The 25,551-nt window shown below is 34.3% G+C and overlaps 1 protein-coding gene across 1 annotated transcript; it reads right to left on the bottom strand.

Annotated features, from left to right (window-relative positions):
* Positions 1–269: 269 nt before the first annotated feature.
* LOC136201422 (uncharacterized) lies at positions 270–7,307 on the bottom strand. The gene is made up of 5 exons (XM_065992085.1): positions 6,970–7,307; positions 5,775–5,917; positions 3,902–4,086; positions 3,346–3,459; positions 270–633 (listed from the first exon to the last, which is right to left on the bottom strand). The coding sequence occupies exons 1-5, from the start codon at positions 7,213–7,215 to the stop codon at positions 506–508; spliced, it is 816 nt and encodes a 271-aa protein (XP_065848157.1). The 5' UTR covers positions 7,216–7,307; the 3' UTR covers positions 270–505.
* Between the last annotated feature and the right edge of the window lie 18,244 nt (positions 7,308–25,551).

The following is a 25,551-nucleotide window of genomic DNA, read 5'->3' as shown; positions in this document are numbered from 1 at the left end:
CCACGACATTTCATCCGTGACAATAAGCTTAGCTTCGAAATCTATTGGCTTACGTAATTAATTTGCAGCTCTTAATCATCCAACACATAAGTTATCAAAGAGCCTTGCTTTGTTATCTGAAAAACCAGCCCCTTTTTCCAAATATGTGTATATTGCTTTCGATTTTTGACGTTTTTCATCAAAACTAATAAAATACTAATTAGAATATTAAAATGATTCATTTACTCTCAATACTTTTGTCCTAAAACTCTACTTTTTTATCGCATCAATACGAACAGTCTCTTTTACCATAAATAAGAATAAATTTAAAAAATTATTAAAAACGCATTGATAATACAAAAAAAAAAAAAAAAAAAACACAAATTGATAATCCTAAAACGACAGCTAGAGCTATTAGAAACCGGATGTAGTAATAACAGGACACTTCCATATATGACTTCAGAACCTCAACTTCTTTATCAGAACTTGCAGTATACTTTCCATGTATGAACTTGACAACCTCAACTTACTTCTTTTTTAGAACATACAACACTACTCGGCTGCTGCAATAGTCCGGATGCCACTGCGTTTGCTCCACACGCCCGATTACAAAATCCTCCATTGCCGCCTCCAAAAAGTATTCAAGGACAGCATCTGTAACAACAACCATTATCAATTTCATGTCAGTACGAGTTTTCATGTAACAGTCTGGTACAACATCTGATCCGTTTTGATCCAAATCATACTTATTATACCTCACGGCTTTAGAACTATTATACTCCAATTACTCTCTCAATTTCTGGTAGGGATTCAGTTTATTCTTGCCTCATTGCCATCCCTTGGACTGCTCACTACTCAGACTTTCTACCACGGCTAAATTGATGCATCAGCTTACATGGAGTCGGCTCTTATACCAATTGGCACCAAGGTAGAAATCTGAGTAAGGAATAGCTCTAAAGGATGATAATAGAGGTATGAATGAATTGAATCCTATATCGAAAATGGAGAGTGAATGATTGAGCTAAATTAGTACGCTAGATCTCCAATATAGGCTTAATACATCACCCGCTCTCTAAACTTGTCCATAATAATAGATTGGCTCCCTAAACTTTACAAGTGTCTCACCAACTTGATTATTTCATATCACCAACTCCCTGAACTTGTCCATAAAAGTAGATTAGCTCCTTGAACTTTATAAATGTTTCATCAACTCCCTAAACCTGCTTATTCTGTAACAACAGAATACAAAAACCTAAATTCTAAGAATACATTTTCATCTATTCGAGAGGTAATTTGTTCTCTTTTCCTAACTTTCAATATTATAGGAGTTAAGTGTTGCAGGTTTGAGAGATCGAATGAATGAAGATTGAGAGTTAGTATTACGGTTTTTGTATTTAGTTGTTACCGAATAAGCAAGTTTAGGGAGTTGGTGAGACACTTATAAAGCTTACTTTTATGGACAAATTCAGGGAGTTGGTGATACTGAATAATCAAGTTCAAGAAGGTGGTGAGATACTTGCAAAGTTTAGATAGCCAATCTACCATTATAGACAAGTTCAGGGAGCTGGTGATGTATTAGGCCTCTAATATATATGTAGACGTGTTTTAAAGTGGTGAGATCTAGGGACAAAACGGATCAGACTGCTACATTTCACCACTTTGAGAACTATCATTACAGCGGAAGTATCCAATGGCGGTACTTTGCACCAGAAAAATGCTGGCAAAACAATATTTTTGACCCCTATAATTGGCCAAATTATGACTTCTGGCCCTCTATTTCGTAACATGGTGAGATTTAACCCCTAAAATATGATTTTGGTTAGATTATATTCTTAATCGGTCTGTTGCACTTGAACTAATCAAGCATAGTGTTTAAAGATGATGATACTGTCCATTAAGGGTTACCTTTTAATTAAAATCAAAGTTCATGGGGAAAATTTCACCAAACTAAAGTTTAGAGAACAAAAGTCAAAATTATACTTATTACGTCTCATGGCTTTAAGACGCGTTTACATGTATTGGAAATACAGCTTACTATTATACTCCAATCACACTCTCTCCATTTCTGGCGGGGATTCAGTTTATTCTAGTCTCATCGTCATCCCTTGTGACCGCTTACTGCTCAGGCTTTCTACAATGGCCAAATGGATAGTTACAGACCCACCAACTTACATGGAGAGTCGGCTCTGATATCAGTTGGCCTCGGGGTATAAATCTGAGCATGGAACATCCCTAAAGGATGGGGCATGAATGAACTGAATTCATATAGGAAATAGAGAGCGAACAATTGAGCTAAATTAGTAAGGTGGATTTCCAATATATGTAGACACGTTTTAAAGCAGTGAGGTCCAATAAGTTAGATTGTGCCAAGGCGGACAATATCTACATGGTACTAGACTGTAACAATTTGAATTGCTCAGTGATTGTTATTGATGTGTAATTTCATATATATACAGAGTACAGTTCACTTTGTAGTGAAAGACTAATCTTATATTCTAGGCTAGAAATAGGGAACTAAGCTGTGTTAAATATACAGATAAGATATCAGCTACAAATAAATAATATACTCTAATATAGACCAATTGCGACATTTCACCACTTTGAGAACTATCATTACAGCAAAAGTATCCAATGGTTATACTTTGCACCAGAAAAATGCAGCCAAAATGATAATTTTTTACACCTGTAATTGGCAAAATTTTGACTTTTGGCCCTCGAACTTTAATTTGGTGAGATTTAACCCTTAAACAATGATTTCGGTTAAATTATACCCTTAATGACTCTGTTGCACCATGAAATCAAAGTTCAGGAGAAAAGGTTCAAACTTTATGGGCCAAATCAAAGTTTCAAGCACAGTGTTTAAACATGATGGCACTGTTCATTAAGGGGCGCATTTTAATTAAAATCAAAGTTCATGGGAAAAATTTCACCAAACTAAAGTTTTAGGGGACGAAAATCAAAATTTGATCAAGTATAGAGACCAAAAATATTAATCTGTTGAAAAATGCATAACAAACTTGAAATTTGCATGAGTTATGGCCAAATTTTGACTTATGGCCCTCAATTTCGTAATTTGGTGAGATTTAACCCCTAAACTATGATTTTGGTAAATTATACTCTTAATCGGTCTGTTGCACTTGAATCAAAGTTTCAAGCATAGTATTTAAACATGATGATACTATCCATTAAGGGTTACATTTTAATTAAAATCAAAGTTCATGGGAAAAAATTCACCAAACTAAAATTTTAGGGGAAAGAAGTCAAATTTTGGTGAAGTATAGAGGCCAAAAATATTAATCTACTGAAAAATGCACAACAAACTTGAAATTAGCATGAGATATGGAAGAAAGGTTTAGAAATTTTCACCGTTCCGCAACTCTCCGGCTAAAAATATAGTTGTTTGGGTTCCAGAAAGATGCATTAATGTGTCCAACAAATCTTTCACTGCTCCTTCACTATATATTACATCTGATCCTACAACTACACAAGTAGAGAAAATTTAGCTATTATGCATACAAATAACAAATTAAAAAGGCATAATATATCAGGAGCCCCTGAAATTAGCCCAAATTAAAAAGCTGATTGGCCACTTGAATTTACAAAGTGTCTCGTTACCTCTTGATTTTGATTAAAGTGACATGATTAACCCCTAAATCCACGTGGCAGAACAAGAGAGAATTTGGACAAAGTTAAATGAATATCACTTGATGCAAGTTCGGAGGGCTAATAGATCACTGTAAGGAAATTCAGGGAGCTAATCACTTTTAGACAAATTTAAGTGGCCAATAGATCACTTTAAGCAAGTTCAGGAGCTAACAAGACATCTGAAAGTTCCGGGGAAACGTTATTTCTAAAACATAACCTTCATAAAATAGCTAATAAAGAAAAGTGTATAGCATACAGATAAACAAAGCATGCTTACCATAATCTGGAAAAGGTTCAACCAAGTCCTGGTCAGGCTCATCTCCCCATACGAGCTCTTCCACAACTGCAGATCCTCGTACATTTCCGTGCCTCAGGTTGGACTCAATGTTCTTTTTCAGTAGCCTCAGTCTATCAGGCATATCAGTGAGTGTAACTTGAGCTCCTAAAAGAGCTGCAATGCACCTGGTAAACCAAAAATGATTCATAAGTTTGAATGGAAAAAACTAACTTTATGTTATTCCTCACCTTTTGTAATCATATATTGTAGGGTAAATAATTTATTAGTCCCCATCTTTTTACCTAACACACTGTTTAGTCCTCCTATTTTGAAAAACACATTATAAGGTCCCTATCATTTGTCAATATTAACAATTTGGTCCTTTATCTAGTTTTTTAGATTTTTAACCGAACATATCTTAGCTTTCAGGACAGTTATAGTAGATACAAAATGGTCATGTTACTCTGTTATTTTCTGGCTGTCTGTTTATGCCAAATATAACGGTTAAAAAACTAAAAAAAAATTAGACAGAAAAAAGGGTTTAATATTGACAAAAGATAGGGATCTTATAATGTGTTTTTCAAAATAGAGGGACTAATAAATTGTTTACCCTATATTGTATTTGAACACAAGAACTGACAATGAACTTCAATCATTCATGTTAAGGATTTTCGTTTAGTTTAACCAAAGCGATTTAATCAGTTTACTTACATGAAATCAGGCGAAAGCAAGTAACAGTTCACCATATATATATATATATATATATATATATTCCGTTCTTACGATTTTCCCTATTTTTCCGTTTTTACCTTTTTTCCGTTTCTACAGGTTCTTCTGTTTTTTCATGTTTTCACGTTTCTTCTGTTATCACATATTGTTTTTACCATTTTTCACATTTCTGTTTTTTTCTTCATTTTTCACGTTTTTTCTATTTTTCCTGTTTTTTCTGTTCTACCGTTTCTTCCATTATCAAGAAATGCTAACAGAAGATTATTATGCAAAATTTGGTACATTTGGTCTCTGAACCTCAATTCATTTTTCGATTAGGTCAAAAGTTAAAAGCATTAAAATTGAATGTTTCGTGAATCTCAATGATGTTCAAAACATTTAAATTGAAGGCCTATACTTTCACACGTGTATTTATTGTCAATCCGGTACCAGTTAAAACCGAAAAAAAAATACAGGAACTAACCAAATTTAGTATCGAGTGTAATATAGGATAATATAATCTATGTTGCACGGAAACTGAGACGGACACTAGGAAACGTTATTTCTAAAACAGTCTTCAAAACAGAGCCAGGAAATGGAAACAAAACACGGAGTCACTATGAAGCACGGAAACTCTTCATGATATGCGTTTCCGCGTTTCTGGCAGATGTTGGAAACGGAAATTATCGGAAACTGATACAAAACGTTTCCGGGCACGTTTCCGTAATCACCCAAATATGAAATGCATCTCCCCGTTTTTAAACGGTTTTCCCTACCTATTTCGATTAAAATTATGGAAATTCAAACTTTCTATTTTGCAATTCTTATTCAATCTAAGATTAGGAAAAATTGAAACTTCCTATTTGAGAGATAATTCCTTATATCCTTCAATTTAAAGAACTTACCCATATTTTTTTTTTTCAATCTTGTTTTTTTAATGTATTATTATATTTTTTAAATATTTATAAATATGTCCCTCTATTTTTAATATTTACACATTTCCGTTTCCTATGTTTTTCAGAAATTACGTTTCCCCATATCCGTATCCGTTTCCGTTTCCGCATCCGTGCAACATAGCGGAGTCGCTACTGAAGATGAGTTTCCGTGCAACATAGACTATAATTGAACAAGAAATATGAGACATTGAGATAATAGTTATCTTTACCCTACCAATCCACAGCCAGCACCCAACTCAATGAACTTCTTTCCTTGAAGTGTAAGCATCTTGGAGTCCACAGCATGTTCCAAAAACTTCCCCAAAACTACCCCACTGTCCCACATCACAGAACCAGTTACTCCAGGCTTGCCCTGTATATGCAGTAAAACAGGTAGAAGGCAAGAAGGGATATAAGGTACAAATGTAGGTATAAATTTAGCCGTATCTAGTCTCCACGTACAAAAATATTAGGCTTGTGTTTACAACACAGACTTAAGCGACCACCCTAGTCCACTAGGTGTCATAGAACCAATTGAACTAAAAGTTTAAGCTAATAGTTAAGGCTCGATCATAGAATTTATATTCTTATATTAATCTCTGGCACACCCCCACACGCAAATGACTGGTTTGAAGCCGTTTGCTCTAAGAGGCTAAGAGGCTCAGATACCATGTCATGGAACCAATTGAACTAAAAGCTTAAGCTGATAGTTAAGGTCCAATCATATAATACGTCTTTATTAATGGACGCTTAAAGGGCCACTTCAGATATCTGACACACACCCACACACGAATGCCCACTGAGCTTGAAGCATGCACAACACAGGCCTATACTACCATGTCCTACAATTAAATCAACAAATGGAGCTGTGAGGAATCGAACCCAATACCACTTGGTCAAAGTGGAACCGATTAAACTAAAAGGTCGAGGTGATAGTTAAAGGTCCACTCCATATTAATATCCGGCAAAGGGGATAGACGCCTTTGGTAGGAGTTGGCTGTCAGAGACTTGGGGGAAGTCTTGGCCCTGCACGGGGTTTTACCTGGCCGGTGACATTGTGAAATTTCAAAATTAAGGAAAGTTTGAGTTTTTCTATGTGCAATTACTGAATTACATGTTCTGGTCATTCTCCAACCTACTGAAAGTTTGAGTTTTTCTATGTGCAATTACTGAATTACATGTTCTGGTCATTCTCCAACCTACTGCTGCATTTTGGTCTCACAATAAAGTTTGAAATTGCACATCCTATCTTAATAAAAAGAACTCTATCTTCTGTTAAGGAAGATTGCACTGTTTTCCCCCATAGGGCTAAATTTGTAGCAGCAAAAATAAACCACAGAAACGAAAGAAAAACAAAAATCTTCAGGCAAATCAAACCCTAAGAAAATGTAGGTCAAAATTGAAATGGTAAGAATAATTAGATACCAAGGAAGAAGGAGACTGAAGAATGGAGAGAGAATGACCGCAAGCGTCGAGACGAAGTTGAAGAGAGGATTGAGCGACGAAAGAGTTGGGTTGAGAAAAAGTAGGTTGTTGAATTCCCCAGAGAAGCATAATCTCTTCCGACGCAGATTCTTCTCCATCTCTTAATAGCTTCACTTTGCCTCCATATGATCCAATTATGATCATCTTCTCCTCTGTTTCCTCCATATCTGAATCTCTATTAGACATTGATACACTTCTCCCTCCTCGGAGTGAAGGCCGCAACTCAATTTCTTTTGAACATTTTCATAAAAAAAAAAAATGTTTTGAAGATGTGAAGTCTTTCAACTTTGTCACTGGTCACTCGTCTAGTAATATTACTACGTGGTAAATAATTAATGGAAAAGTTACAAAATTGGATCAGATAGTAGATACATTTACATTTTTAATCCATTTACTCAACCTATTACATATTAAAACTTAATAAAAGGTATTAGAAGGTTTTGTTCTTCCTTTGAATACATCAACTTCAGCCATGTTTTTAGAGAACAGAACCGGATGGCGGATCGTTTGGCGGTTGCTGGACACGAGAGGATGCTGGGCGTCACAACCTTCTCTTATCCTCCTGATTATCTTTCTTCTCTTGTTTTGGAAGATGTGGTGGGGGTTAGCTTCCCTAGGCTAATCCGGAGTTAGGTTTTTTTTCTGTTTGTTTTCTTCCCGTTCCTACCAAAAAAAAGTAAATTTTATAATTTAAATGAAATTAATATATATATTATTTATAACGTCATCCGGTTCAACCAATTCGATTCAACCGATTGAACCAATTGATCCTTGACCCAGTTGTCAATTCGGTTCGACATTCGGTCCGGTTTTTAAAACATTGGATCCAAGTGTTATGGAGTTAAATGACAACAACATCATTTGAATTTGAATGTGTTAATTTTTGTTAGTAAGACATTTAATTGTATCATTTAATAAAAGTTAAGATTAAAATTATATTGTTTTGTATACATAAGCTAAATTAGCTTTCATCCTAAAAAAAATTGAGGTTATTTTGGTGTTTTATCTCTAATAACTTGACATGTTCAAAACACGTTCACCCGTCCAGCCCATCTCAAATGGATTGGATTGAACATGTATATTTGAAAAGTAGACCGCCTTAGCTTGAATCAGCTCAGGCATGCACATAGAATGAGTTGGATTTGGGATTTGCATTAAAAGTCTGAACTTAACTAGACCCGACCTGTCATTACAATTATTATAGTCAAATTTTTTATTTTTCACAATCATCATTTTTAGACTGTTCACTTTCTAAACATTAACTTTCTCTCTCCTTAAAAACAAAACCTAAATGATCTCAAAAATAAACAGTCGAAGAATTAAAGTTACTTAAAATATCATTTAAATCTTGAAAATTTTTATTTTGAGATTATTATCAGCCAAATTTGACAAAGTCATCCCAAAAGGGCTAACGATGTCAATCACATGGTTTGTTTTGTAAAAAAAAATCTACAGATACCAATCTGTAAAAACGTGAAGCCACAAAGATTTTATTTGGAATTAACCCTGTATTTTAATCAATTTTTTTAATATACAATATATGTATTAGTTGACGGATTGGATTGAGCTTGAACAATATAATAATGGGTAAGTTACACGTTTGACAAGAATTAGTACTTTTATACACATGTACAAAACTTATAAACAAAATTCTAAAATTGTCATATTTTTAAAAATTTAAACTATTTTTAGACGTCACAACCTTTGAAGTAGGGTTTTTTTTTTTTTGATAACCGGAAAACTTGTATTAAGAAACAAGAAACAGAACATCATCCTGAATACAAGAAGAAACACAAAAAGAAAAATCTTCGATGAGAATTTCCAAATGAGAAAGTGAGCGAGCCCAAGCAGCCAAATTATGGCGTCTCTCATGGATGAACTCGATTGAGCCAAAAGTACGTGCAATCTCAATTATATCTCCAACAATTACCCTCAACCAGTTTGACAAAACAAAATCTCCTTTAAGTAAACTTATTGCCGAAACTGAATCTGAAGCAATCAAAATCGATTGATATCCACAGTCATGAACCACACGTAATGCAAGTAGGGGTTGGTTATGAATTTAAATTTTTAAAATTAAATAATTAATGTTTGATAACTGTAATTTTGATAAAATAAGAAATATTTGTTCAGAATTTGATATTTCAAAATTAATAAACCTTCCTATGATAATAGAAAAAAAAACAAGATAGCTAATTATAAAAAAAATTAAATATGATTTTGTGTGTAATTTCTTTTATAATAATGTAAATAATGTAAAATCTCTGTGTAAATTTCCCTATAATTTAATGTAAAATCTGATTGGATTCAGCCTGAACCTGGTCGAGTACAGCCCATTAACAAATCTACTAATAAGTAACAATCGGATTGTCTTAATGTGGTTCAAGCAATACAACATCAAAACTTCGATCTCTCTTATTTATCGGATGTTGTTCAAGATTGTTATTTAATTTTACGAGATTTGGAGTCTGTTTCAATCTCTTATGTTCGTCGATCAGCGAACCTCGCAGCACATTTGCTTGCAAAGTCTGTTAGTTCTAAAACTGATCGCGGTGAGTGGGCATGTCCTCCACCGTTCCTTACCGATAGTTCTTGCTTCTGATTTAATTTAATTCATTCATTCTTTCAAAAAAAATTGAATTTTGCTCAGTAGGGAGAGAAATTTACTGTTTAGACATAGAAAAAATGTTAGATTTGAGAAATTAGTGTTAGACATAAAAAAAAGGGTTAGAGCATCTCCAAGAGACTCTTAGTGAACTCTCTATAAATAATATAAATAATTGACTCTTAGTGATTTAAGAGTGGCTAAGATATATCATTTCCAACAATGCTCACTCCTTATTTATTATTTTATTATTAAAATTATTATTTATTGTTATATTACCAATAGTGTGAGGAGAGAGACTTATTCATAATAAATTATTAATAAAATATGAAGTTAGGAGACACTAAGAGGTGGAGAGAGGCTCTTTATTAATAGAGAGGATGTAGAGGCTCTTAGTGATTTGAGGAGCCACTAAGAGACTGTTGGAGCTGATTTTTTATTCTCCTTCTTCAAATTTTAACTTAAGAACCAATTTAAGAGTCTGTTGGAGATGCTCTTAGACTATGCTTACTTTGTAAAGCAACAACCTGTTAATAAGCAACAACTAACAACAATAGTATATAAAATTAAAGCACTATTTAGCCGCTAATCTATTCAAAATATTGGTTTTGGGCTCTTGGTCTATTATTTAGTAACATTTGCCCCTTACTTATCCAAAATGTTAGTCTTCACACTTTAACATATTATTTAGTTGTATTTGCCCCTGACTTATTTAAAATTGGTGAAATCTCAATCATTCATACTGGTTGAGATTTCACCAATTTTGAATAGTTCAAGAGAGAAATGTAACTAAATAATAGGTAAGGAGGCGGAAATAAGTATTTTGGATAGATCATGTGGCAAATGTTACCAAATAATAAAAATAATAGACTAGAGGCCAAAAACCAAAATTTTATAAGTGATGAACCAAATAGTGTTTTAAGCCTAGTATATACAAATAGTTGAACCAAATAGGTTCTCAGGATTACATTGCACACAGGGCCGACCCTGGACATAGGTCTGGGGTGCGTCGGCCTAGGACTCAGGGCTAGAGGGACCCAAAAAAAAATTTAGCCTTCATATATATATATAATTTAATTTTCTTTTAATATAAATAGTGATAAAATTATATAGAAGAGTCTATTTCTTTCTAAAACCTCATTGATAAAAATAAAAAAAAAATTAAGAAAGGCTATTTTGTTATGTATAAATTTTCTATTATTAGAGGGATCCTTATTACTTATTTTGTCTAAGGCCTCTAAATTATCAGGACCGGCCCTGATTGCACAACGTAATCCTGAGAAAAGAAATGAGATTCCAAAAGAGTCATGGTTTTTCTGTCCAAAAATTTCATCTTCAAGTTTTATTAGGACTTGTTTGGTTCAACTATTCATATATACTATTGTCGCCAGTTGTATGCAGTTGTTAATAGTTAATAAAAGTGGGCTGATTTTCCTTCGAAATAGTTATCAATAAGGATATAAATAAGTCGAACCGCTTATTCATGTTCAGGAATGTAAAAGCAGAAGAGCCTTAGTGGATGAACATTACATATATTGAATTTTAGAACAAAACTAAACGAGCAGAGTCAGCAGCCCTTTACGACGGTTTTCTCGTGAACAACTTTTTAATTCTATTTAAAACTTTGTTTGCGAATAATTCAGTAATTATGTAGTTTTCAAAACCTACTAAACTAAATTTTTATACAAAACTATTACATTGCTTCTTTTATAAAAGTGTTATTATTAAAAAAAATACTCGAATCGAGCTTGCGCACATGCATTTGTATGAAAATTATAATCGAGTTTGTTCACAAACATATAACCGAAACTACTCGCGGGCTTTCAAACGAGTTTTCCCGTGCTCAAGTTTGACTCGATTACGAATCGAGCCTCAAAATCGTGTTCAAACTCAGCTCTTTTATAAATCGCACCAAACACATAGTCACATACTCAAGAAAGAATAAGGACTAAAAAGGAGAATTGTCAAAACTCCAGTTAGTTACCAGTTATTTTATTTTAAGTTGAGTCTGCTATTCTATTTCCTTGGCTGTCAAGTTTGTTATATATTTTCCTATTTCTGTGAGGTACTGCTTTATGCATTGTTATCATCCTATTTTGTCTTTTAGCTAAGTTGTTAGGCAAGCTATGTTTCTGCAGGTGTTATGTAACAGTGCCGACCTCAGCCACTTTTGCTGATACAAGGTCATGCAATTGCTAAGGCAAAGGCACTAATGATGAATATTAACTTTTTCCTCAATTCTCTTTCTTAATTCAGTACTCTCTTCTTCTTCTTCTCTCTTCTCAATTCTATTCTTTCTATTCCAGATATGAAAACTAAAGTCAGAATTCTTAAGATTTGACATTGGTATCAGAGATTTCCTTTCCTCCGGCCAGTTTTATGCATGGTAAACAATACTCATAATATCACCAGAGCAGTGAAAAGAAACCAAACAGACATGGAAGCTCTTGAGCAACAGATTAAGGATCTCGCCACCCAGTTCAACAATCGCTCTAAAGTTACAGTAGAGAAGAAGATGGAAGCTCGCTTCCAAGATGTCCAAACTGCTCAACAAAGGCGAATTGAATCCATCATTCTGGAGCAGAATCAGATGAGGAAGGACCAGATCGATTCCCAACAGCATCTGGAGGAAATGTTTCAGAAATCCATTACCACCTTGGCTAAACTCACACAACCAAACACTGAATCTAATATTCCCTCCCCATCTTCATCTAACCAAATTTCAAACCCTGAAAAACATTTTACCAACCTAGAATGGGGAATCCTGGGTAGTGGCCCTGGTTCTAAAACTGGAGATGGAAACCAGCCAATAAACCTTTCATTTAACAAGTTGCTTCCTAAATGTGATTTACCATCTTTTGATGGAACTGAGGTGGAGCTATGGGTGAGCAAATGCACCAAGTATTTCCAACTTTTCGAAGTTGAAGAATCTAGAAGGATTCAACTAGTTGGGCTCTACTTATAGGGCAGAGCAGAGAAATGGTTCAGGAACTGGATTCCTAGTCACTCAAATGTGACCTGGAATGAATTTGTAGAGGAAGTGGAGAAGCATTTCAAAGAAACGGAGGTAGATGATGTAGTACAGTAGATTGAGCAACTCACACAAGAGACCACTGTGGCTGCTTATCAAGATCAGTTTGAATCTATCAAACTAAGAATGGAGAAGAAGCATCCCACCATCACAGAATCATACTATGTATCTATTTTTCTCACTGGACTCAAACCTGAGGTCAGATATGCAGTGAGGAAACTTGAACCTGATAGCTCGTATGAAGCTATAAAACAGGCCAAGTATCAGGAATCTCATATAAAAGATCTCTTGGAATTAATCAAGCCCAAACCCAATTTTAGATCCCCAATTCCTACTAGACCTTGGGTTCCCAATGCATCTACACCTACCAAATACCCTGTTTCCAACAACACCTATACTACACCCACTACTAGATTGCCTGAATCTAAACCATACCAAAACACAAGTTTCAAACGAACTTCTAGAGCATGCTACAAATGTAGGGACAAGTATTTCCCTGGTCATCAATGTACCAACAAGAAGCTTAATGTTCTCAATGCTAAGGATAGTCCAGATGAAATAGAGGAAGAAAACATAAAGAACCAGGAGGATCTTAAGGAAGATGGAGCCAAGGAGGAAGAGCAGATCACTCTTTCCATTAATGCTTTAGATGGAGGCCTTGTTAATGGAACTCTAAAGCTTAAGGGTACCTTAAAGCAGAAACCTATCATGATATTGATAGATAGTGGAAGCACTCACAGTTTCTTGGATCAAAACCTAGCTAAGGAAGTTAAATTACCATTGTAATAGGTTCCACCAGCAGCAGTTTGATGCGCCTACGGATGTTGGTCCGATAGACTCACTAAGGGGTAAGTGTACCCCGTCGTTATCAAGTAATAATCTAGACAAGTCCAGGTATCGAATCCACAGGATTTACTCCTCCAAGTATCGAGCTACTCAGTTTCTAATGTTATCTAGGCTTTGGGGGGTGGGGGGGGGGGGGGGGGGGGGGGTTTAAGCTTGGTTTTGATTAAGTTAAACTACTCCTATCTAAGTTATTCTACTCTTAAGTGATCTTTCAATAATGTAATTACTCGAAGGGATATGGAATGATACGATAATGATGAATATAATCTGTTTAGACAACCAATTAATAACCTAATCTAAGTCACTTGTGTTTGAGGCGATTAACCCTACTTATCCTTCTATGGTTCTTAGTTCGTGATTCCCTTGTAAGGCCGAGACTAGCTCTAAGGCTCATAAATTTGGGTTTAATCTTCTATAAGGTCGTCAATCTTATAGGCTCTGACTAGGTCAGATTCAGCTCGCAATATGTGCCAAGAAAATATTTGGATTTATGAATGAGTTAAACCAATCAAACAAAGCGTAAGACAAAGATTAAATAGATGAATCAATTGAACAAAATAAGGATTGTATTAACATTAAAGATGGAGAAAATTGTCACGGAGATACAATGAGCCTAGGATTCATAGACTGGATCAAGAGATAAAGAAGATATAAAAGAGTAAGAAAATCCCTTTCAAGGAACATGTCTACCAGTGCAGGCATCTTCCTAGGACTTAAGGAGGGAACCTTGAATAATCTTCGGGGAGTGGAGCTTCGAATGTTCTTCAATAGAGGATGGATAAGATGGAGGAGATGGAGAGGATTCTTTAGGGGGGGAAGCTAGGGATTTTACAAAAGAAGAAAGATCGAAAAACTAAAACTAAAAAGTAAAAATTGATAGGTGAAAATCTGATTAAAAAAACTGGACTTATTATTCCTAACAAATGGAACTATTTATAATGAAAAACCAAAAACTTTCCTAATAAAAGACTAATTAATAAAACACATTCCTAATGAAAGACTAATTAATAAAAAGTTATTCTAATGAAAAACTAACTCTAACATTATCTAATAAAAGCTAATTTATCTTTGGAGATAAAAAAAATCTAATTATTTAAATAAAAAAGACCAAAGATAATCCCTAAAAATCTACCAAAATATTCTGCATAATTTTTATTTGAATTTGAACTCTTGAGTGGGTCCTGATTCTGATCCTTAAAAATCTCCACCTTTATCTCTAAAAATCTGCATATAATCTCATAAAATATTATTTAGATAATTCTCTCAAAATTAATTAACTATCCTACCAAAAATCCTTTTTAATTACCAAGTCAAATTTGATTTATTTTTTGTATGTTAATTTCTTAATTTTGGATACAGGTAAAGCTCAAAATAACATATAGAGATTAATTAATTAAAAGTGACAAAATACTTGACAAAAGTTAGGAATATTTAATAAAATGATAACAAGTAATTTAAAAATCTAAAATTGACAAAACAATGATAAATTACTATTAAAGCAAATAAAAACCTTTTGGCTTGACTAATGCACCAACAACTTTCCAATCTTTGATGAACACTATATTTCAACCTTATCTAAGGCAGTTTGTCCTAGTATTTTTTGATGACATACTAGTTTATAGTACTATAGTTGAAACTCACTTGTGCCATCTAGAATTGGTGTTTCAACTTTTGCAGGAATTGTATGCTAAGGCCTCAAAGTTTGATGTAGCTGTCAATTCTGTGTCCTATTTAGGCCACATCATTTCAGGAGATGGAGTTTCCACAGACCCCTCTAAAATTTCAGCTATGGTGGATTGGCCAATTCCTACTACACTCAAGGGCTTGAGAGGATTCCTAGGCCTAACAGGATATTACAGGAGATTCATTAAAGGGTATGGATCCATTAGTAAACCCTTGACTGGTCTTCTCAAGAAGGATCAATTTGTTTGGAATGATACTGCCTTATCTGGTTTCAATCATCTCAAACATCTAATGTCTTCTGCCCCAGTTTTAGCCTTACCAGACTTCAACTTACCCTTCTCAATTGAGTGTGATGCCAGTGGTATAGGAATAGGGGCTGTACTCATGCAACAAGGTAAGCCTATATGTTATTTATCTAAAACTTTGAGCCCACGAAACCAATGCCTTTCTACCTATGAGAGGGAACTACTAGCCATACTTCAAGCTTGTTCCATTTGGAGACATTACCTTAAGAGTTCCCCTTTTGTGATCAAAACCGATCATGAAAGCATTAAACACTTATTAGACCAGAAACTACACTTACTTGCAACATAAAGGGGTGTCAAAGTTATTGGGTCTTGACTATAGCATTCAATACAAGAAAGGGGTAGATAATAAGGTTGCAGATGCCTTATCTAGAAAAAATAAGAAGGAGGATCCTCAGTTATTGGTTATATCCTCAGTTCTTCCTACTTGGTTGGAGGAGGTTCAAGCATCTTACAATGGTGACCTAGCTGTTTCCCAGTTGCTGCAACAACTTATGATTCAACCACACACTAATGCTAAGTTCACCTTACAAAACGGGTTAATTAAGTGCAAGCAGCGCATTTACATTGGCCACACAACAAACCTGAGGAGTAAGATACTCACTGCTTGTCATAATTCTACATTTGGAGGGCATTCTGGCATCAAGGTAACTCTCACTAGAGTTCAACAAAGTTTCTACTGGCCCAAACTTCACCAGGATGTCATTAAATGGGTGGCATCTTGTGAAACTTGTCAGAGGTGTAAGGCAGAGCATGTAGCTTACCCTGGCTTACTTCAGCCATTGCTTATTCCAAAAGGGGCTTGGCAAGACATAACTATGGATTTCATAGAAAAATTACCCTATTCAAAAGGGTTTGACACAATACTGGTGGTGGTGGATAGATTTTCTAAGGGTGGACACTTTATTCCTCTTTCTCACCCTTTCAATACTGCAACTGTGGCTAAAGCATTCCGGGATAACATCTTTAAGCTACATGGAGTTCCCCATTCAATTATCTCTGATAGGGATAAGATCTTTACTGGCCATTTCTGGAAAGAGTTTATGAAACTGCTAGGCATTGAGCTTCATTACACTAGTGCCTATCACCCTCAGACCGACGACCAATCTGAGAGGTTGAGTCAGTGTTTGGAAAACTACCTCCGGTGTATGTGTTTCCTTCATCCTAAATGATGGGCATCTTGGTTAAGCTTAGTTGAATACTGGTACAACACCAGTTATCACACTTCTATCAAAATGAGCCCATTTCAAGCTCTGTATGGCATGAGTCCTACATACCTATCTTGCCTCTTACTACATCCTCAGTTGCAGCTGTGGAGGACTTGTTATCTCAAAGGGAGCACATGAACAAGATCCTATAAGATTGTCTAGCGAAGGCCTAGAACCGTATGAAACAATATGCAGACAAGAAGAGAACTGATAAGGAGTTTACAGTGGGAGACTTAGTCTTTCTCAAGTTACAACCCTGTAGACAATCTACTGTGAATGCCAGAACTTCCCTGAAGTTATCAACACGATACTATGGTCCCTATCTAATTTTGGAAAGGGTGGGCAAGGTAGCATACAAGCTACAGTTACCTTCTGCTAGTCACATACACCCAGTTTTCCATGTTTCCCTGCTTAAAAGGCAATTAAAGCCCTCTACTCCAGCACTGACTACTTTGCCACTAGTCATTGATGATGAATGGGTCATCACACCTCAAAAGGTGCTTAACTTTCATACTGTGATACTTAATGACGCTCCTATGAAGTAGTTATTGATTTTGTGGTCTGGCATGTCTACCATTGATGCCACTTGGGAGTCTCAGACTGCAATTAGCCATCAACTCCATGCCTTTTATCATTTTTGGGGACAAGAATGTGCTCATGGGAGGGGTATTATCACATACTCAAGAAAGAAGAAGGACTAAAAAGGAGAATCGCCAAAACTCCAGTTAGTTACCAGTTATTTTATTTTAAGTTGAGTCTGCTATTCTATTTCCTTGGCTGTCAAGTTTGTTATGTATTTTCCGATTTCTGTGAGGTACTGCTTTATGCACTGTTATCATCTTATTTTGTCTTTTAGCTAAGTTGTTAGGCAAGCTGTGTTTCTGCAGGTGTTACGTAACAGTGCTGACCTCAGCCGCTTTTGCTGATATAAGGTCATGCAATTGCTAAGGTAAAGGCACTAATGATGAATATTAACTTTTTCCTCAATTCTCTTTCTTAATTCAGTACTCTCTTCTTCTTCTTCTCTCTTCTCAATTCTATTCTTTCTATTCTCAATCTGAAAACTAAAGTCAGAATTCTTAAGATTTGACACACAATTCAGTTTTTATCGAGCGGAACGCTGAGCCACTCATCATTTACAACTATATATCGGTTCATTTACAACCCTGTTGATTGCTATTTCGAAAGAAATCAGCCACATTCTACCGACTATTAACAATGGCAGACAACTAACAATAATAATATATATGAATAGTTGAACCAAACCGGTAAAAAACAAGACTTCAAAATGAAATTTTGGGACGGAAAAACCATTTGGTTCATCTCAATGAACATTACATTGAATTTTCAGGCCAAGACTAAACAAGCTGAGTCAGCAACTTCACAAATCACAAGACAAGTCAGGGTTTAGTTGAGTCAGTTCATTAAGAAAATTATTTGATCACGAGCTGCCAGATTATTTTAACGAGATTTGATCGCAAACAGTTTGTTAATTCTATTCATGAACTTTGTTCGCAAATAATTAATTAATTATGTTCACAAGCTACGTAGTTTTGAAACATATTAAACTAAATTTTTCACACAAAACTACTTATTTTTATAATTCCCTTTTTATAGAAATGATATTATTAAAAGAAAATACTCGAACCGAGTTTGCTTACGAACATATTCATAAACATTATAATCGAGCTTGTTCACGAACCTATAACCAAACCTGTTCGCGGATTTTCAAGCCGAATTTCTCTATGTTTAAGCTCAATTCGTTTACAAATCGAGTCTTAAAATCGTACTCAAGTCCAACTTGTTTCTAATCGAGCCGAACACGATCGAGCTTTTATGCTCATTTACAGCCCCATCTATCTATACTATACTCTAAATCAGTAGACAATATGCTTAGCCCAGTGGTTGGGAGTATACATATGACTAGGAAGATCATAGGTTCGAATCACATGGGGTGAAGGTTTTTCTTTCTTCTTTGGTGTAAGCGCATTGTGCGGCAATATTAACAACTAATGTGTAATTTAGTTAATTTTTATGATTTTTCTTAGGTTTTCACGAGTCTTATCCCTCAAATCCTATACCCAGGAACAGGTGGTATAAGGAGATGAGATAAACTCTTGCGATTTTAATAGGATGGAGAAGTCCATCTTATCCCTCAAATTGATGTTATATAGTTTAAATAAAGTTAAAATAGTAAAATTTATTATTTGGTTTCCTTTGGCTGTTGTTCTTGTGCAGCGGCGAATATAGGATTGTTCGGTTGGAGTGTTGATTTTACACGTGGTGTGTAAAAAAAATTTACTAAATTCTTGTTCAAAAAAATTTCGTATACATATGTGTTATAATCAGAGTGGTCAAGAACAAACTTTTAAGTACCAATGTAAAACTTTTCAAAATTAAGCTATATTGTGTATACCATTCTTAACATGTAAAATAATTTTGTCTAATAGAAAAAATTGGACTTTGGTAGCGCCTAATAGGTTAAAAAATTATAAATTTGGATTTAAGGAGGGCCTAACAGGCCAAAGAAAATTAGAATTTTGAATTTAGAGAGGGCCTAACAGGAAAAAAAATAGAATTTTGGATTTATATAGGGCCTAACAGGACCCGAGCCAAATTTAGGGTGTTAATTCATCACTCGGTCATTATTTCTTAGAAACAAAGGGGCCGGAACCACCACAGCCTCAAATTTCGTGGAGACAGGGAGCCGAAACTACTCGTGGATGGTGGTTCCGGCAGCCGGAAGGGCCCGGGCCCACCATGTCTTCGTCCCTAGGGCTGTAGCCGAGCCGAGCCGAGCTTTGACCTGCTCAAGCTCGGCTCGCTATAAAATTAACGAGCTCAAGCCCAAGCCGAGCTTGCTGTAAAATTAACAAGGTTGAGCCCGATCCGAGCTTTGGCTTGCTCAACGAGCTCGAGTCAAGCTCCGAGCTTGTTTCAAGCCCAATGGTCATTAAGAAAATTATCTCACCATGAATTGTTTGTAAGTAAATCGTTAATTATATTTGTGAAGTTTGCTCGCAATAACTCTTTAATAGTGTATATAAAGAAGCTCACAAACAAAGTTCGTGAATAAATAAACAAGATGCTTACAAATAGTTCGTCTATTACTCATTTATTATGTTTGTGAATGAACTTATCTAATAGCAAATGAAATAATATTAAGTTTAGATATTTGTGAACTAACACAAAACTATATAGTTTTCTACAAAACTAAAATTTGTTTATAAATGTTCTAATCGAACCTACTCGCGAGCTTTCGAGCCGAGCTTTGGCCTGTTCAACCTCCGCTCATTTACGAACCGAACCAGTAAATCGTGCTCACGAGTGGCTCGTCTACAAATCGATCCGAGCGGCTCGGCTCATTTACAGGCGTATCCGCCCCTGTCCTTGCTATTCGTATTTTACCACATGCATGTAGGTAATAATTTGTTGTGATTTCCTATTTTCCTTTGCTTTGCTTGTGGTTACAATTGGAGAGTAAAATTTTGCTAATTTGTTTATGTTCCTTCACATTTAAAAGCTTATCATTTTCTGAATTTATTTCAAATTACTGTTATCCACAAACTTAGCATGTAAGAATCAAAAAATTAGTGTGTAATTTAACAAAGAAAATTGATCTAGAATGCACAAAAATGTTTGGAAGTCATGTAAGAAACATAGTACTCCAATTAAATGCTACATGACTACATCTATCGAATTGTCTGTCACGATTATAGATAGGGACAGTGGCGAATAGAAGATTACTCGGTTGGAGGTCGATTTTACACGTACGTTAGTAAAAAAAAATTTTGCTAAATCGAACTTGCTCAATTTATATATATGTGTGTGTGTTATAATTTCAGTGGACAAGAACCAACTTTTAGATATTAATATTCAATTTCTCAAAATTAAGCTGGATTTTATTTAAGATTCCTAACATGTAAAAAAATTGGATTTAGGGAGGGCCGAACAGGTAAAAAAAATAAAAATTTTGATTTGAGATGGCCTACTAGTATCAGGCCAAAAAAAATTAATAATTTGGATTTGGAGGGCGTAACATGCCAAAAAAAATAGAAATTTGGATTTAGGAAGGCCTAACAAGCTAAAAAAAATTAGAAATTTGGATTTAAAAAAGCCTAACAGAGCAAAAAAAGTTAGAAATTTGGATTTACGGAGTACCTAATGGGCTCAAAATATTAAAATATTGAAATTTGGACAATCCTATAACACTCGATGGGCCATCTTAGGGGGCTAATTCAACACCCCGAGAAATTTTTTTTGAGACAGGGGGCCGAAACTACCCGGAGATCATGGTGGTTCCGGCGGCCAAAGAGGTCCGGTCCCCCAGACCCCCCTGTCTACGCCCCTGGATAGAGATTATTTAGGTATTATTAGGTGGTTAATTATTTTTACATTAAGTGGTATTTAGCTTTAATAGATGTTATTTAGGAATGTTTACAGCTATGGGAAATTATAATTGCTGTCACATCAGCAGTTATTAGACCTATTTAGAGTGAATTGCTATATTTCCTATTCGTAGGTTAAATTTCTTATTCTCGTTTAAGGTAGGTTAGAATGAAAATGGTGATTTAAGATAAGTTAGAATTATTAGGGCCATGAATTTAGGAGACTAGCTATACTTTCTTTTTTCCTTTTTTTCTATTTAAGTGAATTGAGTCTGTACTGATTCATTATGCAATTGATTAATGAAATCTTTATTTCTTTCTTCTAAATTCTTCTCTCTATTTTGTCTGTTCTTATTCTTTCTCTTCCTATTTTAAAATTCAGTTCATCAGAATCCTAGTTCTGACATCGTGAAAACTACTAACTTCCCACCATTAGAGTGCATTTCCTTTTCACAAAGATTCATCATTCAATACATATCTTATTTTGTGGGTAAATTACATCAATGGTCATTGAACTTTACCCATTTAACATTGTGGTCATTGAACTTCAATTCTTAACAGTAGGACCATTGCACATTACACTTTTTAACACCAGTGGCCACTCAACGTCTCACAATGACCGTTGACCGCCTCAAAATAAAAATTCGAAGAGTTAATGATGTTCTAAGGAACTTTAATTCTTGAAAAATTTCGTTTTAAGGTCATATAGATGTTGTTTTGTTAGGAGGGAGAGTGAATTTGTAGAGAGAGAAAGCTCCAACAAAGATGATTTTGGAAAATAAAAAATATGGTTTCATGGTAAATGTCATTCTGAACAACTTTAATTCTTGAATATTTTCATTTTGAGGTCGTTACCGGTCATTTTGAGGAATTAGTTAAAGTTCAATGGCCACCGGTGTTAAAAAGCATAAAGTTCAGTGACCAACCCTTAAGAATTGAAGTTCAATGGCCACAATATTAAAATGAGTAAAGTTCAGTGGTCAGGGGTGTAATTTACCCGTTTTACTCACCATGATCAATGATTATGAATTTTCAATCAAACTGCTTCATTTTGTAACATCATTAGCAACATACATTTCACTGTCAGTGATTTAATGTCTGGCTAATTAATCGGTGATCACAAAAGTTTGGACAATGTTTCTAAAAGGTCACAAAACTTTAATTTATCTTAATAAAATCATTTAAGTTTGTTTTTGTCCCAATAAAGTCACTTTGAACGTTTATCGATCATTTTTTCGCCAAAAAGTTGTTCACGTGGTATCTAAAGTGTCTCTAAAAGGTCACAAAAGTTTAATTTATCTCAATAAAATCACTTAAGTTTGTTTTTATCCCAATAAAGTCACTTTGAACATTTATCGATTATTTTTTCGCGAAAAATTGTTCACGTGGTATCTAATCACATGTTTCAACACCATATGACATAATAAAAAAAATTAACCATAAATTAACTCAAGCAAATAAGGATTTTTAATTAAAATTTTAATCCTAAATTAACCTATGTAGCATATAGATTATAAAATAAAATATGTAGTTACATTTTTTAATATGCTAGGTGGTACTAACGTGACGTTGAGATACCACGTGAGCAATTTCGGTGAAAAGGTAATCGAAAAACATCCAAAGTGACTTTATTGGGATAAAAACAAATTTAAATGATTTTATTGAAACAAATCAAATTTTTATAACCTTTTAGAGACATTATCTAAATTTTTATGACTGCCGGTGCTAATTATCCTTTTAATGTCTAGAAAGACTTTTCAAGTCTAGGATAATGATCACTAAATAGAACCTATTACATGTGTCATTCTGATGCAACCTCTGAAACAATTATTCTCTGCTTAACTAATTAAGTTTGATAGAAGTAGTAAGGGTAAATTACACTCATGGCTATTAAACTTTATCCATTTTCACATTATGGTCATTAAATTTCATTTCTTCCCGATATGGCCATTGAACTTTACACTTTTTAACACCGGTGGTCACTTAACGTCTCAAAACGACCGTTGACGGCTAAAAATAAAAAATCCAAAGCGTTAATGATATTCTAAGGAACTTTAATTTTTGAAAATTTTCATTTTGAGGTCATTTGGATGTTGTTTGGTTAGGAGAGAGAAAGTAAATTTTTAGAGAGAGAAAGCTCCAAAAAATGTGATTTTTAAAAATAAAAAATGTGGTTTTATGGTAAATGTTGTTCTGAACAACTTTAATTCTTGAATATTTTCATTTTAAGGTCGTTAAAGGTTATTTTGAGAAGTTAGTTAAAATTGAGTGACCACATGTGTTAGAAAGTGTAAAGTTCAGTGGCCATATCGGAAAGAAATGAAGTTCAGGGGCCATAATGTAAAAATGGATAAAATTCAGTGCCCATGGGTGTAATTTACCTGAAGTAGTAAATCAACATAAAATTACAGGCTAAATAATTGAAATAAGCTAAATTAAAGGCATTGATATATGAAACTAGAAAATTGAAATGATAATAAAAGATGGGTCCTAACTATTCTTTAAATGATGTTTGACTTGACTACACAAAAACTTGGTATTTACACATTTTTTTTTTATATATAATCGTTGAATTCAGGCACATTCTTTGATTATCTCTTTCTCTTTTGGCAAAATTGGTATTTACGTGTTCTTTATTTTTTTATTGATATCGTTGAATTCAAAGACATTCTATGACACACACTCTCTCTTAATCCTTTCAAATTCTTCTCCCACTTATCATAAACAAAATTATTTTTTCTCTGTTTAGCTTCTCATATGGTAATTTTCGATAATGATTGTTTGGTTTGCTCAATGTTTAGGTGCTCATGAATATTTAGTTTATTGGATAACTTTAATGTCATATTTAAATGTATGTTTTTTAATTTATTTTATTCTTTTTGGTAAATTTTTAACTAAGGATTTGACTCTTTATTTATTTGTTCCGGATGGTTTATTTTGCAATGTATTACATGAATTTCGGCCAAAAGAAAAAAAATTCAATTCTAGTCGAATGAAAAAATCCCTTTTCAAGAATAAAAAAATGTTTGCTTCAAAATGATTAGAAAAAGAAAGTTAGTAGTACCGCAGGCGAAACAACAAGCTGGTGATTTTTATTGGTCTTATACTGGCAAGAAAATAAAAAGAAATCTTATTCTACATACTCCTAAACGTCAGGAAGGAGTATGTAGAATAAGATTTCCTTTTATTTTCTTGCCATTATAAGACCAATCAAAACCACCAGCTTGTTGCTCCGCATGTGGTGCTACTAACTTTCTTTTTCTGATCCTTTTGAAAAAAAGATTTTTTCATTTGGTTGGACTTGAAAAAGCATTTTTTCATTCGACCGGAATTGAAAAAAGATTTTTTCTTTCGGCCAGAATTGATGTAATACATTGCAAAATAACCCACATAGAACAAATTAATAAAGAGTCAAACCCCTAGTTAAAAATTTACCCAAAAAAAATAAAGTAAACTAAAAAAACATGCATTTAAACGGGACATTATAGTTATCCAACAAACTAAATATCCATGAGTAGCCTAAACATTGAGTAGGTCAAACAAAAAAGAGTCATTATCCAAAATTACCATATGAGAACTAAACAGAGAAAAAATAATTTAGTCAATGATAAGTGGGAGAAGAATTTGAAAGGATGTATAACAAAACGAAATTTGATCACTAACAACTTGAAACCCAAAAGTCGGAGAGAGAGAGAGAGAATCAAAGAATGCTATGAATTCAACGATATCAAGAAAGAAACAAGGAACGCGTACGAAGTTTGATCACTAACAACTTGAAACCCAAAAGAGAGAGAGAGAGAGAGAGAGTCAAAGAATGTCTCTAAATTCAATAATATTGATAACTTGTGGAAAAATCCTTGATCGGAGCACTTCCCTGTGAGGCGTTGTTGGGATCGGTCGGGGACACTCCGATGTCCAAGTCAGTAATATTCTTGAGAGAATAAACTGTAGTCACAAAAGTAGGGTTAGAATCATGTGTACCTTTGAATCCAAGAAGCTTGGGTATGAGGTTCAAAAAAAAAAAAAAGAAGCTGGGGTATTTATATACAATTCTGTAACAATTGCATTAATCCTTTTTATTGTCATTGAATGTGGGTTTTGATGTTACTTTAGTTATTCTTGATAGTTTCAGTATTAATGGAGTTGTTAGTATCATCAATCGGAGGTTTCTCCTTGATAACGGTTTAGAGACCTCTGGATTAATCCTGCATTAATTATCATTAATTCCACATTAATCATACATAAATTCCACTTTTATAAAGAATAATGGTTTGCCATTATTTCTATTAATTTCTCTTTATTCCTCATTCTAGAATAATTTGGGTTGTTATCGAATATCAAGAAAGAAACAAGGAACGCGTAAATACCAAATTTGAGAGAAAGCTAGGAGAGAGAGAATTAAAGAATGTTTCTGAATTCAACGTGTGCAATCAAGTCAAATGTTTCATTCTTTTAG

The sequence above is a fragment of the Euphorbia lathyris genome, chromosome 7, assembly GCF_963576675.1.
Source record: "Euphorbia lathyris chromosome 7, ddEupLath1.1, whole genome shotgun sequence".
NCBI lineage: Eukaryota > Viridiplantae > Streptophyta > Magnoliopsida > Malpighiales > Euphorbiaceae > Euphorbia > Euphorbia lathyris.
This window is presented reverse-complemented; position numbering and strand designations above follow the sequence as displayed.